Below are 24,191 nucleotides of genomic sequence, written 5' to 3' on the forward strand. Positions count from 1 at the left end.
CTCCAGGAAAATATTTCCTTTGTGTGTCAAGGCACTCAGTGGATGGTCAGATACTGTATCTTGGTTAGAGTTGTGTATTTGACATACTGCCTCCAGCTGAAGTCCTGTTATGCAGTGCTTCGTGTTGATTAATCTTTCCAGTCTCTCTCATCTAAGCTTGTACGACATCAAGTTATATTCTCATTTCCAAGTCACTATCAGTGGTTTAACGTTCATAAAGTGTATTTAGCATCCACCCTCAGAACAGAGAAGCTTAGAACAGAAATCTATGTTTTGTTATCTTGCAAAAACCCATGTGGAAACTTCATGTTATGAAACATAATGAAAACACAAAGAAACCCCAAATGAGGAATCATTGCTTTCAGTACCAGTTGATTCTGTTGTCTGCAATGTTTAAAATAAAATAAAAAAAGTACAGTAGAATTTAAAAATAAGATGTGATGACTGAGTGGACTGAAAAAACAAAGCATAGAAGATAGGAATTGCATTAGAAGATAAGCAAAGTCTAAAAGGCAAATTCAATATTTAATTGATGAGTCAGGAAGTCCTTGCATTAGTAGCTCTACAGTAGCATTAACTGAAGGAAAAGCATTTCCTTCACTGTCCCTCTTACTGATAGTGTGGAAAGCACTGGATATGGAATATGATATAATTGATGTATATTCAGGAGCTGACTCTCTCAACTCGTCTTACCACATAATAGTATCAGTCTCAGTTATTGGAAATTCTCAGATACAAAGATAATAATATGTCTGTATGTGTGCAAAGAACAGCTGCAGCAAGTTCATTGTAGGATTGGCACCTCATTTGAAAAATCAGTAATTTTCAATCTTTATCTCAATAACTACCATAAGTCTATGAAATGCCATGCAAGTTTTAAAATTCTGACCATTTAATTGGACGGCCCATAACAAATAACCCAAACCTACTGAAGAAGACAAACAGCAAAGGTGATAGATCTTTGTTCCTGCCTGTACCAGGCTGCCAGTCACTCTTCCTAGTGGTCTTATGTAAAAGCAAATTCTCCCCAAGTAAAATGATGATTCAGAACAGCCTGAAGTCGATCACACAGCAGATCTAAACTGGTCTTAATTGTCTCTAAAGAGGCTCTGGGACATAAAAGACTGTTTCTGACTCGATTTTGGTCAAGTCCAGTCATTTAAAAAGGAAAAAAAAAATCAGCCCCTGAAGATGATTTCTTTAATAACTTATCCATCCTTTGCTATCTCTTTATAAACATCCTGTAAACTTGGCTGTGTTGAAGTTGAATCAGGATAGAGATGCTTCAGTTCAGACTGACTGAATTCTCTGACCAGTATAAGGCTGGGAGAGTAATAAATGTTAGCACTGTCAAAATTAAATTTCTTCTGTGGAACAGTGTTTAGGGGTGCTATTATATTGACATTTGCATTAGCTCATTCTTTTTTTCTACTGGCTCAATTTTTCACTTTTCTTTCAATATTAACACCCCACAAGTGCTCCTTGCTATAAAGTGCATCTGCTCATCTCTGTCACTAACAGTGGCTGAAATGACCAAGCGATAGTTTTAAAAATTGTATTTCCTATGAACTATATATTGATTTGTTTGTTGGGCTCTGGAAAATGACAACAAGGCAGTGAGGTTGTAAACACTTTATGTTTGTCACTCTATATTTGTCACACTAACAAGAAGCTGCAGCATAAGAATGAACTACTATGCAAGGTAGTTTTTCCTTAGAAAAAAAGTTTATATCACAAATAAATTTAAAAGTGTTGTTGTTGCAAACACTGGTGTTGCTGGTCTTACAATGGTTATACTGCGCTAGTTTAGAGTTCAGCCTGCCCAGTGAGATGTGTCTGTACAACCAAGGACATCATGATGTCAGCAGGCACAAGCATGTGTCACCACCCCTTTTCATCTAGTCTGCAAGAAACAAGTGCCACAGAGGCATCAATATGCATCTGCCTCCTAAACACATAGCACAGTCCCACAAAGGTTTCTCTAGACAAGATGAAGTTCATCTCATCTAACTTAGGCATCTAAAAGTTAATTACTCCAGTCATCTTATGTGCCAGTCAATAAAAAATTCCAGAGGGTGATTCATCTTACTGGTCCTATGCACTTAACTTTCAAATTGATCATTTAGGTGAGCTGACTCACAGCTGCAGCTAGTACAGCACTTTGTACACATGTCAGGTAACCCAGAGCTCACACATCACAGAACAGGCTGCAGCCAACTTCCAACTGCAGCACAGATGCTCTGCTCGCCACCACCTCCCAGGACAGCCTGCTTGGGTCCCTTTCCCCCACTGAAAGCACCTGTGCTGGCTTCCGTGAGCCGTGTCTGAGCCAAGCACTCCTCTCAGCCCAGAATATTCTCACAATCTTGCAACATTAGCACCATAACTGCTTTATGATTTAAAGTTCACATCCCAATATGGACTAGATTATACATGTAGGATTACAAGTTCTGCAAGACGAAGCCCTAGCTTTAAAGCTTTGCCATTAGGGTTATGCATTTTGGGGTTTTTTTACTGAAAAAATTGCATTATCAACAAGTGTAGATCTATATTAAAAGCCTCATTTTAATGCCAAGAGGTTGACAACAGATGGAAGATTTCTTCTGTCCACACTTACACTTGCCCTGTGGACATACCCTGCAGCTATATATAGGTACAGTAAATAATCACTCAGCTTTCATCTGTCTCTAAGGCTAAAGAATAGCAAAAACAACATGTAAGAAAAAAATATGCCAGGAGAATACTGTAAAAAACAAAACAAAATAAAAAAAAATCTGAAGCTAGCTAGCCAGAGTTTTTGGGAAGTTCTGGTTTGGTTTGGTTTGGTTTTGAGCAGCCTGCATTCTGGCTCTATACCATGACCTTAGAAATAATAAGCTTACAAAATTCAAAACAGGCATGAAACCCTCAGTATTATCTGATTCCTAGAACAAATGTATTTAATACAGACAAAAGCCTGACTTTCCTGCTCACTCTCTCCTTGTCAGGAAAGATAGGAAAGAGTATGTGACTTCAAAGGCACACTAGCAAAAGACAGAGAACAGAGAAAATGAGTGAAAGCAACACACGTCAGTGAACATAAAATGAAACAGGTCTCTTGAATGCCTTAAAGCACTCTTTTTCCACTCCACAATGTTCTCACTGCAAAAGGCCAGACATTTTTAATGGTGCAGTTACAACTGGGAGTCACATTCATGGTTTGTATTTCTCCCCAAGCGTAGAGAGTAGCAGAGACTGAAAATTTATTTACTGTGCTTCAGAATCTTCAGCTCTAACATGTGACACTCAATGCTCTTGTGTGCTGAAGCATTCCAAATTACTAAATACTATAAACTTTTGCAGACAGCACCAGACATCTGCAAACTTTCCACTTGTGAATTATTAGTTCCTAGGCTGGGTTTTAAGGTTTGTCTCGTGCATATGTAAGTAAGCATGTGCTGGCCACCTGAAAATTTACGGCCAATGCATTCCCCTACCCCACGTGAATTGTGCATAACAGACAACACGTTAAAAGGACTGTTGCAGAAGAGATCTAGGAAGTCCTTGGGAGTTTCAGAGACTGTTTTTGTAGTACAGGACTGGGGACCCTCTATTCCTGCTTCTTGTTGTACGTATCCCGTGAGCTCAGCTACACAGATGTTTAGTACTTTGAGGCACTTCCAGTAAGTCACACACATACACTTCTAGGGTTCTGGTCTATCCTTTCATGCAATGGTAAAAATAAAGGTAAAACCCTTTTTTTGCAGCAGAAGAGGACTGACTAAGAATTAAGTAGATTATTAAAACCATAGCTGCATTGGTTCTAGAGTGGGCTAGGTAAAACAGAATCTACACTAGAATTGGAGTCAAGGTCCCGTTTCCAGCTTTGCTTTTGACCTGATGATACAATAAAACAACATTTCTTTTTGTTGTGCCTCATATGAGTAGTGACACTGCATGGAAAACAAATGGAACTCTGCTCATGAAGTTTCAAGATCACTTGAATAACGTTAGCAATTCGACAGTATTAATACAGTGACCTTTGCAAATAAAGCATTGGAGAGATTGCACATCTATGGATCTATTTAGCTTTGCTACAAAAAAGCCCAAACCAGACATTCTGAGATATGATCTTTATAAAATGCAAGTTATGGGTTCTCTTACCTTCCATAAATTCAAAGACATCTAGAGGGAATATTTCTGACAGGTGCTCTAGTGAAATACCTCTTAGAAACCCTGAGTGTATAATGGAATCTGCCAATGGACACTATGTTATCTGGAATGTACTAATCACTACATTAAATTTTTCCCATTCTTCTTACCACCTTTTCTCTCTCTCCTTTCATTTTGCAGGGATAAAAAGATACACAATTTAGGAGATTCCTTAGGAGGCAGAAGATAGAGATGTCTTGTTCTCAATGAGGTGTAGCATTAATTTGATACAGTCATGTCATTGTTAGACTTTTAGAATGCAGTGACAAACCCATAACTGTGCATTGACATAATAATTTTGCACATGGTCTGTCATGTACAGGTTAATTTCTTTTGTGGATGAGGAAAGACAAAATTATGTCTTCCCTAAAACTGATGCTCAAGTACCGTGGTCTATTACTACAGTAGAAATTTTGGAAGGTCATGTGTTCTGTAAATACAGCTTTTATGGTAAAAACATATAATTGATTTTGAGAAAGGAAGCTGCTCCTTCTTTTGCAGTGAGAAAAGCCCTGTTGACCAGTGATGAAGAAACAGTCTGAACTACCTTTATAAAGTAACTTTCAATTACTGATTACATCAATATATGAGAGATTTAACAACATGGATAATAAATAAAGTTAACTTTAATAAGAATAGGTACTTTAACCTAAGTAACACCTAAGTGTTTAATTTTTCTGACCTATGACGTTATTCCTACTGCCTTGTATTACAGCAGTAATTTGTCATATAAAATTTACTGCCATGAGAAGCCCATAATTTGTATATAGGTTTGTTTTGAAACACATCAAACCTTCCTCAACTATCCATGTTTTCAGTCTCAGTTCACACTTAATCTAGACCATTTAATACCACTGTGTATAAGAGAAGAAAAAAAGCTATTTTTTGACAAGACATGTATCCACTAAAACATTAAAATTCTGCTGCTTTCACAGCTGATTTTTTTTTAACTAGAGTAAGAATAGACCTAAACTGAAAATTTTCTTTGGGCCCTTAAGAAGGCTGTCACATATCAACACATATTAAAGCAAACACAGAGGTCTTCCCATGAGGAAAGCCAATGCTTGGTCTGGCAAGGTGTTTTGGGTGTAGAACCATGGTGAGCAAAATTCCCTGTGAAACACGCCGGGGTGGGTTGGGTTCGGAGACACTCTAACACAGCTGGGGCTCAGGGAACACCGTGCCCAACAGCAGCCAGAGCTGCACACAGGCAGCCACTGTATTCCTGTACAACACCCACTGGAGACACAGGTATAAAACAGGCGCCTTCACGGTGCAAACCGGGGTGTCTTACTTGCCCATGGCTGACACAGTGTTCGTTCCCACCACAGGTTAGCACGGGCCATGGTGGTGCTGGGTCGCTTTGTGGGCTCCAACTCCTAGAGATAAGCTGTGAGCACTGCGGGGAATCTCCTGATCAGACACTATTCCCATAATAGGAGTTTTCATTGGCAGGACATCTGGGGAATAAGCCTAAGTATCTGTTGTACCTCTTCCCGGAGCTGGCGGCGGAGCAGGTCTGTCCGAACGCGGTCCCCGTGAGGGAAGCGCTGCTGGCGGCAGCCGTGGCCCAGCCAAAGCGCACAGAGGATTTTTAAGGAAGAGGAAACAACAGCCACATCCCGGCTACAACCGGGCCGCTCACCGCGGCAACAGGGCAACAAGACCTGTTTGCTCAGGAGGAGCCATGCCCGGGCTGGGCACGCCCCGGGGCAGGCGAGGGCGAAGCCACTCGAGGGCGCGCCCTCCGTGGGCGGGAAGGCCGAGGGGACTCCTCCTCCTCCTGCCCGGAGCATCGGCGTGCGATGGGGCTGGGAGCGAGCCGGGAGCCTTAGCCCCGCTCCGGCCGGGAGCCATGCCCGCGGCGAACGGCACGGGCACCTCCAGCCGCCCGGAGCCTGCGGCGCCCGAGCCGGAGGTGCCGGGCGAGCGGCCCCTCTTCAGCGCCGCTACCTACGAGCTGCTGGCGCTCCTGGTCGCCACCATCGGCATGCTGGGCTTGTGCAACAACTTGCTGGTGCTGGTGCTCTACTACAAGTTCAAGCGGCTCCGCACGCCCACCAACCTCTTCCTCGTCAACATCAGCCTCAGCGACCTGCTGGTATCCGTCTTCGGCGTGAGCCTTACCTTTATGTCCTGCCTGAGGAGCCGCTGGGTGTGGGACGCCGCCGGCTGCGTCTGGGACGGCTTCAGCAGCAGCCTCTTCGGTGAGTGCTGGGGCCGCGGCCGCCGCCTGTCCCTCCCTGTCCTGCTGGGTCCTTCCTCGGCCGCTTGTACCGGCGGTACCGCGCCCTGTCCCTGCTTCCCAACCGCCCCATCCCTGCGTGTCCCTGCCGCTTCCCAACCGCCCCAACCGCTCCGTCCCCGCTTCCCAACCGCCCCAACCGCTCCCTGCCGGCCGCAGCCGCTCCATCCCCCCTGCCCCGGGCGCCGCATCCCGGCCGCTGCCCCGAGGCAGTCCGGCCCAGGGGGTTCAGTCGCCGCCCTGGCGAGGGGCTGGGTGGGGGCGAGGAGAGCCGGCGCTTTTTTGTAAAAAAAAAAACCAAAAAGCGACAGTGCTGGAGAAAACGACCCGAAGCAAAAAGAGAAATTATTCCAGAATCAGTTTTCCGACCTCCCGCCTTTGCCTGTGTAAGGTGTAATGGGACGTGTAGGGAAAAGAGCAGCAGCGCTGTTAGAAGAGGTCTCCAGTTGACCGAGTGACGCGCAGAATTCATGAGTATAAAGCACTGTGTTTTGGAGGAAGTGCTGCACTCTGTGGATAAGTGGCACGTATGACTCTGGGTGTAGGGTCAGCAGTGTTCTGCCTCCATGGAACAGGTGGAAAGCTGTTCCCCAGCAGCCTTCTCAGTGCTGCGACTTGTGTCTTTATAAAGCTACGAGGTGTGAGGCAGTACCTTAAATTTCCTTATCTATATGCGAAATTCGGATACCATCTTTCAGTCATTATGGTATCGCAGTTGGGCTTTGGGAAACCACTGATTCCTGTGAAATGTTAGCGCTGCAGGAGGAGTACTTACACTATTTCCATTTTCAAAACCTGTAAGCTCTTTACTGCTTTCCTTCCTGAAATGAATACCTACCCTTTGCATAAGTCAGCAGAAGAATAGGTTGCAGTCCAGCTATGTACATGCAGCCTCTTAAAAGGAATGTTGCTTTTTCTTTACCAGTAAAGGATGCTGCAAAAGAAGAGACTCGTGTTTCTAATGGTGAAAGTAAATGTTTGGCTAACCTGTAATGAAATCTAAAGCTCATCATGTTAGATACATCTTCTGGCAGAGATCTATAAGTTAGAGGTGGATCACAGTGCACTATACACTGAAATTGACTCTGAGGTGATACATTAAAGTCTTCAGTAAGCTTTGTAGCTTTCCAGCATACATGACTTTTGTTTCACATGGCTCTATGGTCAGCATTTTGTGGGCTACTGTGTGAAGGTGCATGATTTCTCATGCTTGATTTGATTCCTGCCGCATAGTGCAGCAAAAATTTTATGTCTTGAAAGTTATGGTGGGTGCAGGATGTAGTTAATCATTTGTGCAGTGTTTGGTACCAGATAATTTCTGCAGTGCACAGATCTCAGGTGTTTGTGTAGCTGTTGGGATCACGAAAAGTACTAGAGCACTTCACTGGCATGAGGTGGTCTCCATCGCTCAGCCTGTTCAAACTGTTGAGAAACTCAAGTACTTGTCTGCCAAACAGATGCTGCCAAGCAACTGAATGTTAATCTTACCCAGGGGATGTAAAGTACAATTCTGTTCTTTATCTCTTCTATATTATACTTATTATTTTCGATGGAAGCATTTTCTATATAGGTTCAAAAATGAGATATGTAGTAAGGGTAAAAAAACAGACTGTAATAATCTCGTACCATCTTCTGAAATAGTAGAAATAGAAACAATGAGGTATATAAATGAGCAAGGAAATTGCTTGATCACATGTGACTTTCAATTTCTGTTTATTTTGAGGTATGCTACATAATTTGTTGCTATAGATATATTTAGTGTTGATGATTTCCTGCATCCCTCTCTTTAAGAATTTTTTTTTTCAAGAGAAATGTAGGCAAATTCATGGGCCTTGTCTAGAGAGCAGTCAAGTTAGAATCTATGGTTTGTAAAATTATGTCTTCCTGTGGTTACTCATGCTATGTTCCTCCTCCACAATGTGCTTCATTGGGAAGAATTTTTTATTACTATTAATATTAGAAAAGTGTGTGTTTGTGTGCAGTTGATCATAGGGAAGTGGATAGTAAATTCACAACTAAATGTTCAGGAATGATGCTTTAGTTTACTTTTTTCAGCTGCCATGTAAAGCAATAGAAAATATTTAACTTGGCTATCATAATTGAATATTCTAAATCATAACCTGATAAAGTGATGTCTGATTTTAACCTCCCCAGTATTGTTTTCATATTCTCATCTAGAAATAGAATTGTTCCTTCCTGCTTTTGAAGATAAGTGGTTCCCCACCTGCATAGGAAAACAGGGGCATGTCAATGAGGAAAAAAAAAATTATAAATGATGCCCTGTAGGTAGCATCATACTCTGTTAGCCATCTGGATTTTTGCTAGCATGGCTTCTATTTTAATTTTGTAATGTGTTTATGGAAAAAAATAGTATAATTTGAAGGTTGTTTGTTTGTTCCCGTTTTGTTGTTTTGTTTGTTTTGTTCCTGTTTTGTTGTTGTTGTTTGGGGTTAGGTATTTTGGTTGGACTTTTTTTTGGGTGGGGAGGGATTTTTCTTGGTGGTTTTTCCTGGTTTTTATTTAGGGGGAGGTTTTTTTTGTTTGTTTCTGTAATTTTTTTCCCCTCGTAGTGGTGAAGACACTGATTAAAGATTTCATTCAGAGCAACCAGGTATTGCATTTGTAAATATACTTCTCTTGTATGTAACAGCCCAAGTCACCTGTTATCTTGAGGTGATGGTGGTAGGGAAAGTAATGTAAAGTCTTACTTGTGTATTACTTACAAGTGCTTCTGAAAGTGTAACACTCTCGTCAGGAACTTTTGGGAATGTGAAGTACATTTGTTGATCAGAAGACATACGAAATTGATGGCTTTCAAAAGTGAAATTCTCATTAACTAAGAAGAGTACTTACAGCTTTGCAGTGTTAATTACTCACGAAGCCACAATGACATAATAAAGATGTTCCTGGAATAAAGTGGGGGTAGCTCTGATACTGTGGATATGGAGTTTATGAAACCATAACAAATCACGTGAAGCTACTTTAGTGGTGTGGCTGTGTCCTGGGGTTGGGCCCAGTCTGGCTCAAATTTAGGTGAGATGACCAAAACCTCTTTTTTTACAGCTTTGTGATTTCATTCTTGGGCATGAACTTGGACATTGCTGTGTGAGCTTTCTGTGCCAGCCCTTCAGGCCTGAAGGCTGTTCAGTCTTACTTTCCATCCTTATGCATCTTTTTTAATCAGAAGAACAGCCCCTAAGACCCAATACGTGTTGGAAGTTCTTCTCTGCATGTATTGACTTATAAATGAGAGGTTTCACTGATAGTAAACCAATTTGGAACAAATTATTAAATGTGCTTTTATTTTTTAATGGGTTTTTACTTTAAATTCAGAGCTAATTCTCAACAAATTTTAAAAATCAGATTCTTCCGAATTACTGTAGTTAATCAGGAATCATGGTGAAAAACATGATTCAGCAGTTTTATTTTAAATTTTCAGGTGTTGTTACAATGGTTTTCCTCATACTGTTTTGAAAACTGAGATCAAGGTATTTCTGTGTTCCTCTTAAGGATTTCAACATGATTAAATACATAGGTGGCATTTGTGCTTAAAATAAACTGGTAGCATCTATATTTTCAGAAGCCTTCATTACAGAATAATGACAACTTCTTTACCCCCTCACATGTATGAGGGCGCTCTCTACAATTTTAATAATTTTGCATTGAAGAATTGAGCATTTTCTTCGTAAGAGTGCTTCTCATTTTGTCAGCCAGTTGGAGGCGTGGTGAGATCTGGAACTTAGGCACTGTAAGCAGATGCTCACAGTCTGAAAATTTTAAGTTAAGAAGATGGCAGCATAACTACAGATTACTGTCTAGGAATAAATGGCTTTTAAAAAATGGTTAAATGGTGCAGAAGTAGACTATTGTAAGGAACACAAAAACCATAAAATGGTTCTACTTCTACAGTCTACTTCTCTGTATTATCATAACTTTCTCTTGAGACAAGCCCATGTGGTAATATCTGCTCTTGAGTTGCATTGCACAGCTCAGAGGCTGATATTTGTGCTACTGCCTCTGTTTTCTGTGACTTGAAAGATTTTCACTGAACCTTTAGAAGGTGCAGAGACCTGCTTGCTACAGTGCAAAACTGATCATTTTGACTACTGAGCATCTGTCCTCATCACAGTCCCTATTTTCTTTTACTCATTAGAGTCTGAAGTCAAGATACAGTTTAGGTACATGTCTTCATAGCAGAGGCCCCAAGAAGGGCTTTTTTTCTCTACTTCAAAGCCATTCCTAGCGCCTCTTATATTAGTGTAGGGAAAACAACATAAATAATTACCTGACAAGTCTTAGGGTAAGCTTTCCTGACGCAGTTGTCTGTTTTAGACACTAATCCCCATTTAATTTTGTTCCAGCGAGTTCCAGTGTTTATTTTGGTACAGATGGTGCATCCTGGTGTGATATGATAGTTGCACATCAGTTAAGTGCTGTATTTATACCATGAGGGTCACCTTTCTATGGAGGTGTGCAGTCAGCTCTATGCTGGCCCTACTGCATTTGCCACTCTCTCTTAATGTAAAATGCTTCTGACTCTTTCCCTGTCTGTAGTCACCCAAGCCATAAGCAGTAGAGATCTGTGTAATCTCTTTATCTGATTTAGCAACACAACTCATGTCTGGGAGGTGTGCTATCACTGAAGGCATAGCTTTTTGGTTATGATTTCTAGAGAAGATGCCTGACAGCTAAATATACCCAATAGTCTTGGTTAGCAGACATAGATAACTTCTTTCTTCAGATAAGAGGGTAGTTCTGAAATACAGCGTCAGGATGTCATGATCTTTGTGTGTATCTGCTGGGTTCTCACAGATATTTAAGGGTTTTTTTTGAATGACAGTGGCTGTCAGAACTTGATGTGCACAAGAGAAATTTGTGCACTGCTCACCCTCAGGCAGTGGGTGTCTGCTTTAATACCTCCTGTATACTGAAATACGGCCTGAGGGGTTTGAGGTAAGCTACTCTTGTCACATGGAGCCTACACACATATCCCCTCAAGCATAAATCACTTCAGCTAAAAGTAATGGCAGCTAAACCATTGGCCAGAACTGGTGTTCGAACACCTTCTAAGTTTCATTGTGCAGTTGAAGAAAGGAGTGGAAAAACTGGTTGAAAACAGGAATGGTCTAGAGGAACAGGCACCAAAACTCTGTATCTAAGGCCATCTTTTGACAGAAGATTGCATAGTCAGGCTGTACTCTAGGGTAGGCTTTGTTTTCATTAAACCTTCTTTGCAATTGAAAGGCTACTGTTATTGAAATGTGGTTAGAGACCTCTGTCTTTCCTAACTGCAAGCTGTTTTTGTAAGGGTAAAATAAACACTGCCAGCTTTTAATGTAAAATTAATTTAAAATATTATGTCCCTCCTGGACAAATTACCATTGGTATGCAGCAGCTAGATCTCAATGAGCTACCAAATCAATGTTGATATCTGGGTGAATACTCCATTCCAGTAATGTGAATTAGAGGATGGGAAAAACTATAAGAATTTTACAGACCCTACTCTCCTGTGAAAAGCTAATGTGTGTACAGCTGAGGTTTATTTGTTTGTTTCAAGGCAAGGTGATACCACCACACCCACACCCACCAATACTGAAGTAGGGATTATTTGCTTGGGAGTGTCCTGTGGACCTGGCTTCAGTTACAGCCTGTTCATCCAAGGCTCTTCCCTGCACAGGGACAGTGATGTCCTGTGCCACCCTCTTGCATTACCCATGTATGTTATATGCACTGATTTAATCTCACTAAAAGCATTTTCAATTGTTACTCAGCAGATAGTTTTAGGATCTTGTGTTACAAACAGCTGGAGGCTCAATCAGCATGCTTTTAGCTTTAGCTTTTTTTTTCCCCCTGAGTAAGTTAATCACTTGGAATATTGAATCTGGAAGAGGTGATTTATTTCACCATAATTTTATAGGACAGCTACATATAAAACATACTTGAAGTATGTTATGTCTAAGAGAAGGGATTTTTCACCTCTCTAGATTTGAACGCAGATGTTAAAATTATTTGTAAAATTAAAAGTGATAAATAGCTGGTGCCTAAATCTTATTGCAATGCCTAATTGCTGAATTCAGATAGATTGGTTATATATTTTGTAGTACAAAACCAGAGAGTGCAATAACACCTTTTCTTGCCATGGACAGGAAATTTCTTCTGCTCAATTTCTGCTGTCTGGCTTTTCAGATGTGAAAAGAGGTGAGGAGGGGTTGCAGAAGGATGGCTTTCTTCTGTGATTAGGTATGCAAAATAGTCATTCAGCATTTGAATGTAGGGAGAGGATTAATTGATATAGAAAATAATATGCCTTTTTGTTGTAGTTGAAATGAAGACAATACAAAGCAGCACATTCCATTTTCAGAAGGCTTCACACTGCTTTTATTATAGCATGCATGCTTTTTATACAGTCTTACAAAACTCATAAGTTTACACTTTACTCATTGGTCATGAAGGACAAAGAAAGTGCTTACTGGAATAAGCTGTTGCTTGCAGGTTTCTCTTATTTATCCTTCTTTCTTTCTTGGTTTCTATGTCAACAACCTTGGTAGAAAATTCTTTCAGGGGTAAACATGGATCCTCTTATCAAACTTCTCTCTGGCTCACAGAAGTTGCTGTAAAACCTCTTCCTCACCCTTTTACAGAAGCCACAGTCTGTCTCAGAAATGGATCTTATTTGCTACATTGTGCTGCAGTTGCTCTGTAGAGATGCTCAGACTTTGGGAATATTTGATATCGCCTCTGACCAAATTATAGGCCATGCTTGGGGCAGGGCCTCAATATGAAAATAAGGTGTACCTTGCATGGAGAGGACAGAAGCTGTTGCAACTCTTCAAACTCATTGAAAGTAACACTTCAGTTCTGAAGGCACTGCAATATTTTTCTTTTTACTAAGGATTATAAACTCAGAATATACACATTGTATGGTATAACACAATACAGTTTAGCTATGTTTTACAGTCTTCTCTTCTACACTATGTAGATTGAAGCATTTAATGATGTATCCATAACTGACTCCTGAAAAAGTCCAGAATATGGAAGAGATAATTAGCACATATGGTACATAATAAAATCTACACTAAGTGCAGTATTTCAATGGGGAAACAATGCAAGATGGCAAAAATGAGAATTTTCTTCATAAACATCCAAATAACAAGAAGTGGCTTGTCACTGCTCCCTGATTGTGTATGGCTGGCTGCTGGCGAAGAAGAGTTGCAACACAGAAATTGCAAACTAGTGGCTTAAACAAGAAGACACTTCAGTTTTGCTACATTTATCTGCAGCTTCAATGGGAATTACCCCATTTGTGCTAGGGTAATTGCCCAGGCTTAAATCAGAGCTAAAACTAGCAGCAGTTCCTAAACACAAAGAGTGTTTATGTTTATAATCAGCACATACAGATAGGGGTATTGTCTGAGATAAAAATCTGTATATCAGACATGCAGTCTCTGTAAACACTGGGCAGTAGAGTCTTTCTGAAAGAGCTAGAAAAAGTGAATTGCTGGTAGAGTAAATCAGCTCTCAGAATCTTGAGTCTTAGCCTTGAATCAAAATATGTAGATCTCCAGTACCTCGAGAAGCAGAACAAAATTTGTTTCAGATAAAAGGTGGAAATGGCTGAATTGGTTTGAAATCTGTATTTTTGCTAAGAGGGGGCTAATAGCCAAACAATAACCATAATGGCTTTCTGTAACAGATTTGCTTTTTTAATCAGCACACATTTCATCATATTAAAATATGCAACTCAGGATGAAATGTAATAATTTCCAGAAAAGCTCCTGTAGAGTAGTGGGGGCAGGGAGGGAAGTAAAATTCAGTGCTTTCCTCTGCACTAGACTACAGAAACGGAATGAAACATTAAAAATGCAGCTATAAGCATGCATAAATCATATATATCTTGTGCTGTGACCTGCATTTCCTGCCTCAGTGTCTGCGTGCTGCCAGACGCTCCTTGAATACCAACAGAGCAGGGATTTGTATTTTGGTGCATACTGTCCAACAGGCTGTCCAAGGTCCCATTTACAGTTCAGGGAGGAAAATTCAAGTATGTCTTTGAAGAGCAGTGGTTTTATACTGAAAGAGGCTTGATAGAACATTGTTCAAATGTGCACATACTGATTTTTAGAGATACTGAGCATTCAATGACTTCCTTGAGAATGTCAAGGACTTAGGAAATTATTGCTTGTGAACACCTGTACTTTCAGCCAAGCATGGGAGCTTTTGATTACTTTGCCATGGCTAGAATTCAGCACTCATAAAAGGGATGGGGAAGTATTAAGACCACACAGGGACATTAGTCATTGAATACCATTCGATGAAGAAAGGTGGTAAGGAGCAAAAGGTTAATTTAGGTATTCAGTCTCATCATCCTGAGGAGCTGCTCTTTCTCTTCCCTGCTCAGACAAAGCTGCAGTGCACTATATAAGCTAACAGAACCTTTAGCTGAGTGATGTGATTTTCCTCCATAAACATGTCTGTAGATGACTATCATAACTGTCAGGTAAACTTTTTTAATTCCTAATCTTTGGGTAAGAGAAATGGAAGGGGAACCTGTTGCCTTAACTTGTGTTCAAGAAGTAGACTGCTTTTGATTGAATAAAGCACTTACCTTTGCCAGTGTAAGTACCTATAAAATCCTGTAGTTATTTTCTAATGCCTACTAATATTTTGCTTAGGTACACATTGTTCGATGTATTTTCAGCATGTTAGGTCACCAAAAAAGGCATGATGGACTTTTCAACTTCATTTTAAAAAAACCCACCAACAAACCCAGCCTTAGGTCTTTGGAAACCTTTTTGCCCACATTTGCTAGTCCAATTTCAAGCTATGAGAGTGAAATTGTACAGCAATGATTTATACAAGGAAAAAAGCCCTACAAAACTAAATGGGAAAGGTTACTTCATTGCCAACAATGTCTACATCTTTTCATGATGAAAGTTGAAAGATAACTAGAAAAAAAAAATTAAAAATTGTTTCATTTTAAAGAGATATATGAAACAGTGTGGCACATTTTCTTTTAGACTGGGAAATTCCCTTAATCAAGAAAACTTTCTAACTCACCTCTTATAAAAAGGGAATCTTTTAATAACTACAGGATAAAGTAATTTTTTTAAGAATCCTAAAGGATATCCTACTGTGAGATACGTGGTTAATAATAAACTGCTTTTGCTGTTGAATATAGAGAGGCTATGTGTTTCTCTAGATTTTGTTACTCTTATTTGTCTTGCTAAAATTCATGTTGCTGTTCCTTCTTTGCTGTTGTTAATTTATCTGAAATAAATGTTTACTCTTTTTCAAAGTGAGATCAGGTTCCTGTTGAGTATATGATGATTGTTCTCTCTTTGGTAGTGAAATCTGCACAATTAACCTTCTTAGAGCTTATGGAACATATGAATGTACTTGGAGAAGTGCTGTGCATATGCATGAAAAAATAGTTGTGCTTCGTGTTAGATAAAATCTGTACAGACTTAGACACAGATATCTGTATAATCTCACACAATGCTGTGAAATACACCCTTTTGTTGTTTAAGAGCCTGTGTTTATGAACTTGGTGACTGAATCATAACGGATTTCAGGTGTCTGGAAGTTGCCTGATGGACAATTTGGGTTTTGATCATCAAGTGTTATAGACCATTGAAATCCTTATATTCTAATCAAGACAGAAATGCCTTAGCTTCAAGAAATTTTAAAAGCGTCTGGATGGGGTAGTACTGGGAGCTGAAGATAATGTATGATTTCTGTCATAACATGTTAATAATTATGTACTGGGTTTGAGGTGGACAGAAGAGAGTGCACAAATAAACAAGGACTGATATTTTTATGAAAACAGCAAGATAGGAAAGGACACTCAAAATAACTGAATGTCTTTCAGATGGGACACCTTCAGCAATGCAATGCTTTGCCTTCCTGGTTCTTCTTGGAATGCAGAGACTTCCAGGATATCTTGAAATAAATTGGAATTATTCTAGTCATTTTATACACATTAAAGGTGCACATCTCTGCTTTCAGTTGCTGAAGGCTTTCTTTAATTTCAGTCTCAACTCTCACTTCTCTAAGTTTCTAAGAGATTTTTTAATTGCTGATTATCTCAGTTTTATATGATAGCTTTTTCTTTTAAAAACCCTAAACAGCCAAAAGAAACCACAAACCCCAAGGGAACATATAACAGCAACTGCCAGCAGGAAAAACCCCAAACCTTGGACCACGCTATGTCACTGAATGAAGTAATGTTTAGGAAGAGGTATTGGCTTGTGATGGTGTCAACAGGGGTCTTAGGATGAGGGAAGAGATGAGACTGTTGACTCCATGTTTCAGAAGGCTTGATTTATTATTTTATGATATATATTATATTAAAACTATACTAAAAGAGTAGAAGAAAGGATTTCATCAGAAGGCTAGGTAAGAATAGAAATAGAACGATAACAAAGGCTTGTGACTGACCGAGACAGTCCAGATAGCTGGGCTGTGATTGGCCATTAATTAGAAACAACCACATGAGATCAATCACAGCTCCACCTGTTGCATTCCTCAGCAGCAGATAATCATTGTTTACATTTTGTTCCTGAGGCCTCTCAGCTTCTCAGGAGAAAAAATCCTGAGGAAAAGATTTTTCAGAAAATATCATGGCTACATTGGCTTAGTCTCTTTTTCCCTTGTCCCACTTCTTAGCCATTGTACATCCTGGATCAGATGTCAGCATCCTACTCTGAGTATTTTGAAGTTGGTGATTCTGTTTGGCTTAGTAGTTAGTGAGTAATGCACAAAAAATCTTATTGGTGTTAGATTCATAATGTGAGTTAGGTAATTTTGAGTTAAACTGCTAGCAAACGAATTGTTTATCAAGAAAAGTGCAGTCCTGTTTACAGTATTTGTGAATAATTTACTTGATTTTCTTTATTTTTTTTACAGGAATTGTTTCCATTATGACTCTCACTGCTCTTGCCTACGAGCGCTACATTCGGGTGGTGCATGCGAAGGTGATTGACTTCTCGTGGTCGTGGCGGGCTATCACATACATCTGGCTCTACTCACTGGCCTGGACTGGAGCCCCTCTTTTGGGCTGGAACAGATACACACTGGAAATTCATGGCTTAGGTTGCTCAGTGGACTGGAAGTCAAAAGACCCCAATGATACCTCCTTTGTGCTCCTTTTTTTCCTTGGCTGTCTAGTAGCACCTGTTGGGATCATGGCCTATTGCTATGGCCATATTCTGCATGCAGTAAGAATGGTAAGTTAGTTAGACTTCCCTTAATGTAATATTGACAGTGAAAAAATGTTGAAACTGTATATGAAGGTTGGATCCAAGCCAAATTTGCACTCTCACTTCCCTTTTAAACTTTTGAAAATTTGATGTTCGTCTATGTCAGGTACCACTAGATAGGTTGTAGGATTGGGAGAGAACCAGCTGAGAGCTACTGAGGTCTGTTTGTTGTGTGGTTTTACTGGGAGGAAGTAGGGAAGGGCTAATACTTACTAATCACATCAGATCCTCACCTGAAAATTCAATAGAAATCCTTAGTGTGAGAAAGTGTAATGATTCATACTCTGTGGGTAGTTAGTCTGGACCCACTCAAGTTTATGGTCAACAGTACTGGCAGAATGGATAATTTGTGGAGTATGTTCATGTCCCATCTTTTCCGTATTTCATGACTCAGGTAATATGGGAACCTGCTGCCTAGTATTCTGCTTTAGAGATTTCATGATTGTAGGGTAACATACTATGTGGCAAAGCAGTACAGAGAAATCTGTTTATGATTTTTTTTTCTCTAGATATTTTTTCCACGAATTTACAGGACTGTCTAAGTAGTCAGACAAAGGACCACCAATGTAAACTGAATTTGCTTATGCAATAGCAGAGGGCAAGTGATTTTTCTAAAGTACTTATAACTGCAGCATGCTTTTTTCCATCTCTGCATTTGTTGTTTTCTAGTAAATTAGCTATTCTATTTTTTCTCAGCTTGTATTTTTACACTTAATGTAGGGAATAAAATCTGAGAAACATCGTGTAAGCTTCCAGAAGAATTGTGGTTTAAAAGACAAGGTGTATGGTGTCTGTGCCTTCAACTAAGGGAGTGAGTCAGTTTCTTATAAATAAATGTAGAACTATTCAGGTTCAAGTAAAACATAAGGCTATTTTGTTTTACTATTTTTTTTCTCTCTACAGCTTCGCTGCGTAGAAGATTTCCAGACAATTCAAGTGATCAAACTTCTAAGATATGAAAAGAAGGTGGCTAAAATGTGTTTCCTGATGATCTCCACGTTCCTTATTTGTTGGATGCCCTATGCAGTGGTCTCCCTTTTGATAACATATGGCTACAGCAACCTTGTAACTCCAACAGTAGCTATCATCCCATCTTTCTTTGCCAAGTCAAGCACTGCTTATAATCCGGTTATCTATATCTTCATGAGTAGAAAGGTAGGTACATTAAAGGTCTGATATACTTTATTCTGAATTTTTTTTAAAAATTTCAACAGCTAGGATAGATGGTAACAATCTAGAAGAAATAAAATCCCTGATGGTGCTTAAATACCACCAGATCATAAATTTAATTTGCTTTGCTAATTCAAACATTTAAATCACAAAAGGGACAGGAAAGAGTGCCAGAATGTCTAGTTTTGAGAATTTACCTGTGAAATGGATTGCTAGTAGAAGACCTCATCTGAATCACTCCTTTACCACAGTAGAATTGCATCAGAGGAAGTTTATAATAATCAGTGTTTATTTTTTAGGAATAAAAAAACTTGTCTCTGACTTCTGTGTTATAGCAACACAAGGACTGATATGGGGAGTGTACCATGCACATTGTAAACTTCTGAAATCAAAATTGTATAAAAGTATCTGGAGTTTAATAGAATCCCTTGACAAAGGGTAAAAAGCCATGAGTGATTGCTGGAGGGGTTTTGCTGAGTTTCCCTTCCCTTTAAACTCATTATAGAGATGGAATTTTCTGTGGTTTCTGACACTGGCTTGCAGTTGCTGGGCAGCAGCGTGGGCCAGCCAGCAGCCTGTAGGGACAAGGAGGCCAAGCCAGTGGGTCTGGTCAGCCACAGGGGCAGCCAGGCAAAGGCTGAGAGCAGCTCAGGTCAGGACCCAGGGCAAGGGGCAGCTTAAATGCTTTCCTGAGTAAAAGCAGGAGGCCTCCAATGTGGCCTTGTTCTTCTCCCACAGCTCATTTCACAGCAGGCTGATGCGCAGTTACACGGCTGCACAATATCAGAGTTATCCTGGATATGGGAAGCTAACAACAGTCATGTTCAGAAAGGCTTTTTCAACAGAGTGACTTTTTAAATACACTGGCACTGACTCTGTACCTAGTTGTCAGGCTGAGTATCTCTTCTGAAAAACATTTTGTGGGTTCTGATACCCAGCAGCAAATTGAACTTGTACCAGGTATAAGGCCAGTAAAGACACAGGCAGGATATGTGTCAATCATCTGAACGTGTTTATTGGAGATGCATTGTGAAGTTTTTTTCTCTTGCGTCTAATCCCAGATTAGGAGGCACAAAACGATAGTATTTTTGCTTAACGTTTTTTGCTTATTTTACCCTCAGAAGGAATAATGAAACAAGTTCTCTATAATAACCTTCCTTTATCTGAACTTGTTCTAACATGCTTGTACTTTCTAACTTCTCTGCTACTCTGAGGTAGACCATTACCTCTGAAGTTGTCAAGGCTTCCACATGACCATTCTTTCTCTGAGATGATCCTTCTATGAGAGCTTGTAATTAGCTACGTTCCTTTCCCAACAGGACAGACCTATTGCCTTCTCTGTGTCAGAGTAGGATTAATTTTCTACAGCAAAACCTTGTTCTAACTTGGCATGTCAGATTGCTTCTTGCATGATATCTAGGAAAACAGAGGTACTGGCCATGCAGGATAATACTGAGTAATCCTTAACACTGCTAAATGGAAGGCTGTTAAAAAGAGATGTCCTACCTCCTTTTCAGAGAAAATGTATATTATTTCCCACCTGCTCCCGGAGTTTGTTGTGTTTGGGATTTTTGTTGCTTTTGTTTTGGTTTTTTTTTGGTATTTTTGTTTGTTGATTGAAGTCTTCTTCATACTTTCCAGGCAGTTCTTGTTACAGGTTATTAAACAAAGGGGAAGTTGCCCTCTGGTTGCTTGTAGAACCAGGGTTCTTCCCCAAAACATCATGCTTTAAATGTGTGCAGATATGGAGCTACTGAATGAATGCATCTTTCACTCTTATACCTGGATCTTTGTTTTGTTGAAGCAGAGACCATAATTAGAGAATTAATACAGTGCTACTACTCAAATTTCCATTCTGTGTGCTGGTGTGAGCATTCACTGAATTCCTCACATTATTAAGTCACACAGTAGAACAGACTTCCTGTGTCATAGGTAGCTGCTGGTTATCTGAAAGACTTCTGTTCCAGCCATATTCAGTGGGAACATTTGACTTCTCTGCTACTAACCATTGAAATTTCATTTTACATCTGTGACATTAAATACTTTTGTTAAAATTCCACACCCTGGAGTTAGGTTAAAGGGAAGAACAAGTCCCTTTGTATCCCCTTCCTCCCCTTGTTCCTTCCCTCTGTATACTCCTGCGAAGTGTTTGTGAGAATATTCTTTCCCTGCTGGATTTAATATGTGATTTTGAATATGGAAACAAAACCTATAGCACACTTTGGAGCCTAGTTCTCTTGTCTTTTGCTTGTAGCTGGTAAAATATCCAGTTGCATTTCAGTGCCCTCTGTTGGCTCAGTGATCCTATTCAGATGTAGAGAAAAAAAGTACCCACTACAAAGGCAGCATGTTTTATTACTGAAACTAACTCACAAGATATGCAGAAGTCTCTTATTTTGAGTCTTTTACTGTACTGTGTCCTTCACTTCCTTGTAGATAGTGAATGCTTAGGGAGGTGAACATAATTCTGTTTATTCTCTCTTGCAGTTTCGACGCTGCCTTTTGCAACTCCTGTGCTTCCGCCTGATGAGATTCCAGAGGACAATGAAAGAGACACCAGCCACAGGGAGTGACAAACCAATACGACCCATAGTTATGTCTCAGAAGGCAGGGGACAGGCCAAAGAAGAAAGTGACTTTCAGCTCTTCCTCTGTCATTTTTATAATCACCAGTGATGACACCGAGCAAGTAGATGACAGCAGTAAACACAATGAGACAAAAGTAAATGTCATCCAAGTAAAGCCATTGCAGGGATGAGCTGAAGAGACATGGGAATGAGATGGATTTCAGCCACTAGACTGTTGAGGCTGGAGATGGTTTCAGGGGCAGTGTCTGTGGGCTGCCAAAGGAAACCACATTCTTAAGCTGTGAAATACTGAAGGGATTCAGCATCTGAAGCTCTCCAAGTAGTTCACTTTTGGTCACAGTACGGAAATCTCTGCTAAAATTGTTGATGGATGTCATTACTTTGAATTTTCTTAAAGCATATTTTATGATTGCCATTCAGAACTTTCGGTATTTTAATGTTTTCTGAATATTGAGCCTTCAGTGAATAATTAAATGGATCTTGTTTATATAATTTTGTTCTCAGTGAAATATTTTTTTCCCCACTGACTAGGACATGATCTGTAGCTTGTTGGATACAGCTTGAAGGGAAGTACTATGACCTGAGAAAACTATAGTATTTCAGTTGGCCTTTCTAAAGATCAGGTAGAGAGTTTGTAAAGAAAAATTACCCAGTGTTCATATTTATGAAAGTAAAATTTGAGTAATTAACAATAACAGTGTGTGATTCTTTATTAGTTGATGTACAACATATTTACCACACTGACAATCATGTAACAATTTATGAAAATGGAACACTAGAAGTTTTGGTAAATTTCTTATCTTAGGTGTACTCTGAAGTGCAGTGAAATGAGCTGAAACTTCATGAAATTATTTTCTTTGAAATAGTGAGATTTCATTTCCTTTCATGAAAAGAAGTGAAACAAGAAATAAACAAATGAAGTTAAGGGAGAAGACAAAGAAAGGAAATATAAGGAAGTGAAATGAAATTGAAATAAAATGAAAATTCTTGGGAGAAGTTAAATTTTTGAAATGGAATGGAATGAAGTGCAGAGAAATGAACCAAAACGTAATGAAGTGATACTGAAATGGTGAGATTTCATTTCCTTTTGTGAAATGAAGAGATTTCATTTCCTTTTGTGAAATGAAGAAATTCCATCACAGCAGGGTACTGAGATTGATCACTCTACACTTTTGGAATCTGGGCCAGCCACGGTGATGGGGATCACAGCAGCAGTGACAAGCTGCCATTAGGGTTTGGGTTAGGGTTCAGAGAGCTGCAGAACGTACAGCTCCAGGAAAACTGGGGCTGGAAAAGGCATGCCAAGGCAATCCTGACAGGGCACCAACTTGGCTGCTCCTACGACTTTCTAATCTGGACCTCCCATGGTGATCAAAACCCCAGCCCCAGTGACAAGATGCCGTTACACCCAGAGTTCCAGGGACACTGGGGCTGGAAAATGCATAACAAGATAATTATAGTGGAGGCACAACATTTCTGCCTTCGCACCTTGCAGATTAGGGCCATAAATGGGGATCTCAGCTACAGCCCCAAGATTGCTAAATAGTGTGAAAAAAAAGAAATTCTGAAATGAAGTGAAAACAACAGAATGGAATGGAATGACTGAAACTGTGAAATGACACTCCTTGAAATTGTGAGTTTTCATTTCCTTTCATGAAATGAAGAATTTTTATTAAGAGATTAGAACGCGTGGAGCTGGCAATGTGGACACCCTACCGTGATGCCCTTGCAATGCCTTTTTGAGTGTCAGTGTCCCTGGAGCTGTAGGCTGAATTAACAACCTAAAACTACGTTTCTTGAACTGTTGGGGGTAACTTTTTCCTGTAGCCTGTCACTGGCTTTGTAAGTGTGGCTCTGTGAAGTTAGTGTGCTGCAGTCCTATTTGCTCATCTTTTAAAAATAACTATTTCCTGTACTTACTGCAGCACTGCTTCAAAAATCGCACCCTGCTACAGAATTTAAGTGTTGTAACCATCAGTCTTTGAGTAGCATCAGGTTATTCACAGTTTCATCATCTTTTTAAAAAATTAAAAATCCATCTTTGGTCTATTCTGCTGTTGTCACAACAGAAAAATTTATTACAATGTGGATAGAAAGACTGATGCTGGACCTTTCCCATTGCAGGCAAAGGATGATTAAAATTAGCATTTGAAGAATTGGTTGTTCATTGAGTAACAGAACTGGAGACTTGGATATAGGAGAAGGAGAAAATGGAAAGGACAAAAGGATAAGAAGGGATAAGCAGGGTATATAATTAATGAAGATTTTAAATAAACTAGTTGGTAATAGCATTCATGATCCTGTCATGCAAAGGGAAATTACAGGTGTGTTGAGTACCACGATAATCTCAGAACCAAATAATTTCTCTTACAGATGTTTCATTGATTTTGTGCATTAATAGAAAAATACATATAATGATTTAGCTTAAGTACCATTTTTAATCTGCAAATGCAGAAACCTCAGTTTACTTGTTGCCTCCCAGCACCTGGTGTGTCAGGACAGCTGGGAGGCATTTCAGCATCTCCTTCATGCTGGGGAAGGGATCCCCTCTCACCCTGTGCTTTGAGGCTGTCATGAATCCTGAAGTGGTGCCCACTGACCTACCTGGGGCTTCTGCTGCTGTGCTGGATCCCATGGAGGCAAGAAACTGCTGGATGGCAACAGATCTGCTCCACAACCATGTGACCTTCCTCCTTTTTCAGCTCCAAGAAGAAACTAGATTTGTTCTGAATGTATCTGA

General features: G+C 39.9%; 2 protein-coding genes across 2 annotated transcripts in view; one reads left to right on the plus strand and one right to left on the minus strand.

The window, feature by feature from the left end:
- Nucleotides 1-5,794, minus strand: part of WDR64 (WD repeat domain 64) — a 65,189-nt gene extending 59,395 nt beyond the window's left edge. Inside the window, exon 1 of the mRNA XM_064707182.1 lies at nucleotides 5,682-5,794. The gene's annotated coding sequence lies outside the window, so the exon portion shown is untranslated. The remainder of the gene's footprint in view (nucleotides 1-5,681) is intronic.
- A 139-nt stretch (nucleotides 5,795-5,933) lies between these two features.
- Nucleotides 5,934-23,157, plus strand: OPN3 (opsin 3). Its single transcript, XM_064706977.1, has 4 exons — nucleotides 5,934-6,398; nucleotides 17,342-17,661; nucleotides 18,598-18,849; nucleotides 21,352-23,157. Exons 1-4 carry the CDS (start codon nucleotides 6,047-6,049, stop codon nucleotides 21,619-21,621), a joined length of 1,194 nt encoding a protein of 397 aa, XP_064563047.1. The 5' UTR covers nucleotides 5,934-6,046; the 3' UTR covers nucleotides 21,622-23,157.
- Nucleotides 23,158-24,191: the final 1,034 nt, after the last annotated feature.

Source organism: Zonotrichia leucophrys, chromosome 3, assembly GCF_028769735.1.
Source record: "Zonotrichia leucophrys gambelii isolate GWCS_2022_RI chromosome 3, RI_Zleu_2.0, whole genome shotgun sequence".
In the NCBI taxonomy this organism is placed as follows: Eukaryota; Metazoa; Chordata; class Aves; order Passeriformes; family Passerellidae; genus Zonotrichia; species Zonotrichia leucophrys.

Bases quoted from the DNA above. Each gene is read 5' to 3' on its own strand.
- OPN3 (XM_064706977.1), top strand. From the start codon at position 6,047: ATGCCCGCGGCGAACGGCACGGGCACCTCCAGCCGCCCGGAGCCTGCG. The intron at 6,399-17,341 runs GTGAGTGCTGGG...TTTTTTTTACAG, and splicing joins CTTCAGCAGCAGCCTCTTCG to GAATTGTTTCCATTATGACT. The intron at 18,850-21,351 runs GTAGGTACATTA...TCTCTCTTGCAG, and splicing joins ATATCTTCATGAGTAGAAAG to TTTCGACGCTGCCTTTTGCA.